The sequence below is a fragment of the Alligator sinensis genome, unplaced genomic scaffold, assembly GCF_000455745.1.
Source record: "Alligator sinensis unplaced genomic scaffold, ASM45574v1 scaffold1484_1, whole genome shotgun sequence".
Classification (NCBI taxonomy): domain Eukaryota; kingdom Metazoa; phylum Chordata; order Crocodylia; family Alligatoridae; genus Alligator; species Alligator sinensis.
Window position 1 is genome coordinate 166,747 of NW_005843243.1, and position 8,153 is coordinate 174,899.

Below are 8,153 nucleotides of genomic sequence, written 5' to 3' on the forward strand. Positions count from 1 at the left end.
TGGCCTCAGTCTGCTTCTCAGGCCTCCAGGGACCTGATTTGAGAGAAAACGGAGCCACAGGGGAGAGACTAAAAGAAAGAAATATAAACTGGTTTCACATGTTATCAAATGGGCAGTAGAGCATAGGTCCATCCGTGTGGCATACAGAGGTGGATGGAGATTCACAGCTTTAGGGTCAGGTAGCAAAACAGACCTGAGGACCATATTCCAAGGGAATAATCCATATAGCCCTGCCGAACTAGTAAAGCACCAAAGAAACCAAAGCCATCTCTGCTTCCTGGTATAAGTTCTGCTATCTCGCATGTAAAGCAGAGTGCAAAGCAGACGCCTTTACACCTAACTTCAGTAAAGGTTCAGAACAGATGAGAATATATGACCCCCTTGATTTTCTATAAAATATCTTTTTTCTCTGCTAATAAAATTCAGAACAGTTCCAAGGAAAATTCCTGTTTATATTTTAAGTAGGAGGGGAAAAAAAACTCCCACATCTCTTTTCTCCAACAGGGAAAGTGGTAGGCTGCGTGAAACAAAGCAGTAAGGATACATTTGCATCGCAGACAAAAAATACAAAAATGTTTCTATCATGGTTTTCCTAGTTTCCCAGTCAGCTCCAAATCTCCTGTAAACATGAAGATAAACTTCCAGCTATGTCACCAGATGGCACTACAAGACTTTAATTTGAGAGCTGCTCAGTTCGCTGAACAATGCAAGCGACTTATTCTAGGAGCTTAATGATGGACTTTAGACCCCGGGTTCAGAAGTCATTGCCATGATTGTATGAGATACTGGGAACCAAAAGACGATTTAGGTTTGAGGTCTCCATAGCTCAGACTGCATTATACAGGTTTGCTAAGATATCAACTGAAAGCAGCAACAGAAAAGTCACAAGGGCAGAGTTAGGATTTCCCATTGCAGTGTTCCCCTAATAAGATAAGTCACAGCACGAAAAGCACTAAAGCAAGCAAATAGTATTCAGGTATCGGTGCTGAGCTGCAAACATTAGCTCCCTTTTCCCCCAACATGGATCCCCCTTGATTTTCTATAAAATATCTTTTTTCTCTGCTAATAAAATTCAGAACAGTTCCAAGGAAAATTCCTGTTTATATTTTAAGTAGGAGGGGAAAAAAAACTCCCACATCTCTTTTCTCCAACAGGGAAAGTGGTAGGCTGCGTGAAACAAAGCAGTAAGGATACATTTGCATCGCAGACAAAAAATACAAAAATGTTTCTATCATGGTTTTCCTAGTTTCCCAGTCAGCTCCAAATCTCCTGTAAACATGAAGATAAACTTCCAGCTATGTCACCAGATGGCACTACAAGACTTTAATTTGAGAGCTGCTCAGTTCGCTGAACAATGCAAGCGACTTATTCTAGGAGCTTAATGATGGACTTTAGACCCCGGGTTCAGAAGTCATTGCCATGATTGTATGAGATACTGGGAACCAAAAGACGATTTAGGTTTGAGGTCTCCATAGCTCAGACTGCATTATACAGGTTTGCTAAGATATCAGCTCAAAGCAGCAACAAAAAAGTCACAAGGTCAGAGTTAGGATTTCCCATTGCGGTGTTCCCCTAATAAGATAAGTCACAGCATGAACAGCACTAAAGCAAGCAAATAGTATTCAGGTATCGGTGCTGAGCTGCAAACATTAGTTCCCTTTTCCCCCAACATGGATCCCTCTTTAGCTCCCTCAGTGCTAAGAAATGGCATTTCAGTGCAATGCAAAGAATAAGGACTGGGTGCTCCTGTTCTTGTGCAGCATCTACCATGTTCAGACCCTGATCCTAATGGAGTGAGGTCGGCACTTCCACAGTGGGAACAAGCAGTGAGAGCAAGAACAAACCACCTTCTAACACAGCCTCCTCAGTCGATTTGTTAGGCTTGGGTTGAACCTGTCCTCTTACACCCGAGCACCTCTCCATTCTACGCTGAACCTCTTGGGATCCGATGGAAATGTTCATATCTAACCCAGTTTGAATCTTTCAGTCTTGACCGACATCCCTGACTTGCTCTGCACTGGTATAACTATTCAGTGATGCTTGTCACAGTCCGTTCGTCAGGTAGGGCCAGTGAGACTTATCAGGATGATCTCCTGAGCCCAGCTCCTCTGGTTGTTAGTGCTCTGGATGCAGGAAAAGGAACTACAAGGATCTCTTTGACCTCAGCCTACCAGACAGCTCACATACCTGTAAAGTGTCTACTGACTTTGACTGTCTTGTCCCTAAAGAAGAAAGACCTTGTTCAGATATTTGGCCCTGATACAACCCCATTGAAGTGGAGGAGAGCCTTTCAGCTGGTTTGCACCTGTTCCTACATAGACTAGCATCTGAAAAACTAGTATTATGATTATAAAAACTGCCTTAAACTAAATAAGCCTGAGCTGTAACAACTACAGTATAGGGATTTTCATGGGGAGAAGTACCTGGTTGATCAATCAAAACAACATATGAATTGTAACACTCTGCTCTTTGTTTTTACCTCCAAATTGCAGCCGGGAGATTGTGATTGTGCAGACAGAGGCAATGCCCCAGGAGACACAGTCCCCATCAAGTGCAAAGCCAGTTCAAACCTTATGACCAAAGATTTAGACAAAAAAAAGTCTCTTCTGGCACCATGAGAAATAGTTACAAGCTCCTAAGCAACTTATCTATCACACTTCCCCGCCTTGCTCTGCAATCCCATCACGGTTCAGCGGCAGTATCTCGGGAAGTGCTACACTCTCACCCCCAGCAGGGCTGAAGATGACGATGCTGGAGAACGCTGCTGTCAGCAGGGCAAGACTGCACCATTCAGTGACACAGCCCAGTTCAAAAACCTGCCTGTGCAACTCAATTAAGCACCACAGCCATTTCTTACACAGAGCCACCAATGCAAGGCAAGTGCTACACTTGATATATCAGCAGCCTTGGGAAGACTTCCAATGTTCAGTGCCTCTTACACCTGCCATGTGGCAGAGTGCTTCTCCAGGGGTGGCCACGAAGCTCCTGGAGTCCCTGCAGCCCTCACTATATGGGCAAACACCCCCACCAGATTTTGTGGTTAATTATTATTATGAGGGATGCTGCCCCAGGGCTTCCTAAATTACTCTGAAATGGCCACTGGGTGCACTGTGGTCCCCCTATCTTATAGGCTAATTGCATGGCTCCAGTCCTCCCCTACACCATGCTTCAGAGCTGGCCTCCTCAGTGACGTTCTATTACACGTGGCCCCACCTCTGGGCCCTGGACCCTCACTCGCTCCACACTCTCATCCCCTCAATCCAGGCTCCAAAGCCCTCCCTGGGTCCCTAGGAACCTCCTCCTCCCCTTAGTTCCTCCCCAACCCTCCAGATTGCTCTGGATGTCGTCCTCCATGTTGGCCTTCTGACTGCAGCCATCCTGCAGAAGCGAAGGTGTCTCGGTGGGCTCCAACATGCTACTGCCAGCTTCACTCAGGACCGGGGCTTATACCTGCTCTACGCCCAGCCCTCCTCCAAGCTCAGGTGACTCCCTCTATCAGGCTTAGCCGCACCTGCCAGCTTCCTGGCTCAGTGGATCCCCAATTACCCCTGGCCCACAGGCTGCCTGACCTCTCACAGTGGGGGTCGCCCCAAGTGCCTGGACAGAGGCAGGACTGAAGGAACTCAGGAGTTGCTGGGAACCATCCTCTTGGCCTGAGTCATGCTAGACATGAGGCTAAATGACCATAAGTATCCCTCTCATCTCTAAGTCTCTGAATCCCGGGGCATGTACAAATGAAGACACTGCAAGACGGAAACAGGCAAAACCTGAGTCTGCATGCTGCGCTGTGGCACGGCCCATGTGCACACTCTTTTCTTGCAGCTTAAAAATGCTGGCCAGCTTTATTTTGGTGAAATGCTGGGCAGCTTTATTTTGGTGAATGGCACCTCCACTTGCATTCATGGGTCCAAACCCTCTCTATTCTTCACACTGACCTTTTCTTCCATGAAACAGCTGCTTCCTCTGCCTAGTAGGAGTGCCAGCATAAGAGATCTCCTGGTCAACAGGAAACTTGAGTTTGGGAGCCCTCAAACTTGTCAGCCCACAAGCCTGTTCTCTCATCATGTCCAGACTTCCCCAAGGAGAAGTGGTGGTGACTGCAAGGGGTAACTGAGGGGAACTCGGCACTTGGCACTGAAGCCTTGTCTGCTCTCAGTCACACCGGTGTTAACTCCAGAGAGGTCCCACTGTGGTACAAATCTGAAGCAGCAGAGAGCAGAAATGGCCCCTCCATCTGGTCTAAGAAAGCACACTTGCTGTGAATTGCTGGGTGTAAAAAAAGCAAAGCTAAGACCTTACAAGATGTGCAGAGGCACAGACAGCTGTCTTGGAGCAAATCCACAGCAGCACATTAGAGACAACCATGATACCTGTAAGACAGCTGCCACCCTCTCCGGCACTCCTTACAGAAACAGGAAGAGCTGCATGCCCCGGCAGGTAGTCCCAAATGCCTTGCTGGGAGACACTGGGGTGCTGCAGAGACAACCAAACCCCAGGAGAAGCTCCTGAACTAGCACGTGGGGCCCATTTGTTACACCGGAGCCCCAGCCTGGGCCGGGGCAGTCGTTCAGGTTGGATGCAGTGATGTCTCTCCCCGAATTAACGGTGCTAACAGTCAGCCCCAGTGACAATGACCACTACTAACCCATCTTTAGCTATTTGTTCACATCCGCTTCCCTTAGATTGGCACTGGGCAGTGGTTCATTCAGCCTAAAGGGAGATACAAGCCTTTCCTCTGCTGGCTAGGGTTGTGTCTGAGCGCACAAGACGAAGGACAAAAGCCTGTCACAAGTTTCCATTATTTACATTGAACCCTCAATGGCTCCAGGGTTGTTTTTCAGGCCCCTTCCCTGCCTGAAAGGGGGAGCTGCACAATCTTAAGCAGGGCAACTACGCTGTCCAGATCATTAAACATCTCCATCTCCTACACCATCCAGAGACTGTGTTTGGGCCACGCACATGCGCTGTCACGGAGACTGCTCTCACACGAGTCTAGGAGCGGGCTCTCACCTGGAGAAGGCAAAAACCCCATAACAATCCCAACAGGAAGATATCCTCCTCCCTGCCCCCAAATCTGGCAGTCAATTTGACCCACAGTGTATGAGCAAGACCCACCAGCCAAGGACCTAAAAGGACTCTCAGGACCATGCTGAGCAGCAGCACACATACAGGGGCCTCAGGAGATCACTTCCTCCAGTCCCATGGCTCATGACATGGTCATCCCTGTCTAAACTATCTCATCCAAGTGTTTATCAAACCTGACTGCAAAACCTTCCCAAGAGGGAGATGCCACAACCCCTCTAGGCAAAATGTTCCAATACCTAACCACCCGCAGTGTGATGAAGTTCTTCCTAATCCCCAAACTCAATTTCCGTTACTGCAAAATAAAAATGTCCTGCATTCAAGAGGAGGGGGAAAGTGTGTTGCTTTTGACATTTCCGTCCACACAAATGGCTTGTTTCACCTATCGGCAATAGGTGGGGAGAGGAGAAACCATTTTTCCAGGCTACATCATCAACACAACACCTCCTTGCAGCCACATTAAGGATCATTTAGTCATAGCAGTCAGCCAAGAACTCAGGTCTACAAAGCAAGGATTGTTATATCAATGCTGTTATATCAACGAGACTGCTATATCAATGAGAGGTGGGCAGCAGTGTCCGCAGGATTAGGTGCTCGGTCGACTGCTTTTCAACACCTTTATTAACAATTTACACGTGCGGCGAAGTGCTCACTGGCCTAGTTCATGGATGACACCAATTACGGGGGAGCGTGGTCACACTTGAAGATAAGCTACATCTACAAGTGGACCGAGACCGGCTGGCAAGTTGGCCGGATTGGAACCTGGTGAAATTCAACATCAAGAAATGTAAAGCGCTCCACCTGGGGACAAGCAACCCCCAACACACCGACAGGCTTGGTGGCACTAAAATGACTAGCACCACAAATGAAAGGGACCTCGGGGTAATAATAGACCACAGTATGAATATGAGCTGGCAGTACAATGCTGTAGCAGGTAGGGCAAATAATCTGTGGCATGCATCAATCGATGCATCTCCAGCAAAACCAAGGAGGCGATTCTTCTGCTCTACTCAGCACTGGTGAGACCGCAGCTGGAGTACTGTGTCCAGTTTTGGGCAGCACACTTTAACAAGGACGTGGGCAAGTTTGAGAGAGTCCAAAGAAGAGCCACCAGCATGATCAGTATTACACAGCAAGTCATTCAAGGAAAGGTTGAGGGACCTGGGACTCTGCAGTGTGAGGAAAAGAAGGCTGAGCGGGGACCTGGTAGCAGGTTACTGCTACACTAGGGGAGGACATCAAGGGCTCGATGAGCAACTGTTCACCAGGGCACCCAAGGGGAAAACTAGGAGTAATGGCCACAAACTCCTGGAAGACCGATTCAGGCTCAACATTAGGAAAAACTTCTTCACAGTCAGGGTGTCCAGACTGTGGAATAAGCTCCCTCCAGAGCTGGTGCAATCGCCTACCCTGGCAATCTTCAGGAGGAGACTAGACAGTCACCTTGCTGGGGTCCCCTGACCCCCAGTTGTCTTCCCTGCTTGGTGCAGTGGGCTGGACCCGGTGATTTCCCCAGGTCCCTTCTGGCCTTCCAATCTATAAAACACCAACTAACCGTAGGGTGGAGAGCCAGGCTCTGTTGGACAACCTTTGCAAGACCAGTTTTGGAGTTATTTTCATTTATTCCTGGTGGGATGGGCAGGCCAGGCCTGTGAGAGTAATTTGGGGGCTTCAATCCAGGTAAGGGGGCCTCCCCACCTCCCAGTTGGGAAGCAGAAAATACAGGAAATCTTTTTGAATTCCAAGCTGAATTCAGATGTTTTAAAATAAATTTTGAGAGCTCAGACTTCTACTTTATGTACACACATGTTTCTTATAATTACTATTTTACTCACTACACTTTACTGTCTAATAAAACAGAAAATTCTCATATACATGGAGGGGGAGGATTGGAGGCCTGATGTAGCTGTTTCCCATTCCCTCCCTCTCACAGGCCTTGGGAACAGGGCAAAGTTTACAATAGCCATGGAAATGGCACACTGCTCAGGAGATAGGTGCAGATTAAGTTGACCGGGAAATTATATTATTCCAATACATCACATATTACTTACTAGACTTGGGAGTTACTATTATGATTCATGAGACTTTTATTCAAAGCATTCATGATTCTCAGCAAAATCAGTGAAAAAGATGCTCTTAAATGAGATCCCATTTGCCTTGCTGTTTCCCTTGGCAGATAGTCTGTGAAAGAATGAAAATAAAAAAAGACAAAAGCAATGGAAGTGTCTTCCTGGGGCAAAATATGTCCTGAACAATCCTCTAGAAAGGCAAAGTTCAGGACAGTGATCTTTTCTTTAGCTTACACAAGATTTCTAAGTTGAGGAAAAAGAGCAAGGAGTGAGGAAGTCACTTCCTCTGTGGCTCCCCTAGCACAGGGAAATCACAGCAGTGACCGTGTGTCCAGTGTGGCGGGCCAGTAGGGGGTGCTCCTGCGTGAAGCCGCCCACCTCCCTGCGCCCGCCCACCTTCCAGGCTCCGAGTGCCTCCCTGGGGTGCCTCCCGTCCGGCCGACCCCTTCCCTGGAGCACACCCGCTAGCCTGGGGCTCCCGCTGCCACCATCCAAGGCTCTGGACTCACTTCTGGCTCTGTGCACCTTGGAAAACACAGGCCTGATCGTCCAATGGGTCCTAGACCCAATACAAGCACTTGGGGCACTTCCCCAAGTCAGGGGCTTATTAGGAAGCCTCCCTTAGTCCACCGACCTAAGGGGCCTCCTCGGCATAATTTAGACCCACCCCTCAATAAGTCTCCCACACCGGTCACAAAGGAGAACTTTATTGATTACAGGGGTAGGGCAGAAATAGGGTAAAAGGTAGAGCAATATCAAGAAATCTTATAGGAATATCAAAGGAATCCCATAGAGCAAACCAGGGTGGCTGAGGTAGCCGTTTCAACACGCATCTGAGTTACTGAAGCTAAATATCTAATCAGATCGCTAGTAACTTACTCACTCGCATCGTCCAGAGGTGGTTGTTCTTTCCTCTGGAGGCAGGGCACTCTTGGAGCATGCGGTGATGAGGAGAGAGCCAGGTTCAGATTCACCTGGATGACCGCATGGATAATGGCTGCC

The 8,153-nt window shown here is 48.1% G+C and overlaps 1 gene segment (V, D, J or C); it reads left to right on the forward strand.

Annotated features, from left to right (window-relative positions):
* Positions 1-3,486, forward strand: part of LOC102377466 — an 11,122-nt gene extending 7,636 nt beyond the window's left edge. The window contains 1 exon segment of the V gene segment in view: positions 3,331-3,486. Within this exon segment, the coding sequence occupies positions 3,331-3,486 (156 nt within the window).
* The last annotated feature ends 4,667 nt before the right edge of the window (positions 3,487-8,153 follow it).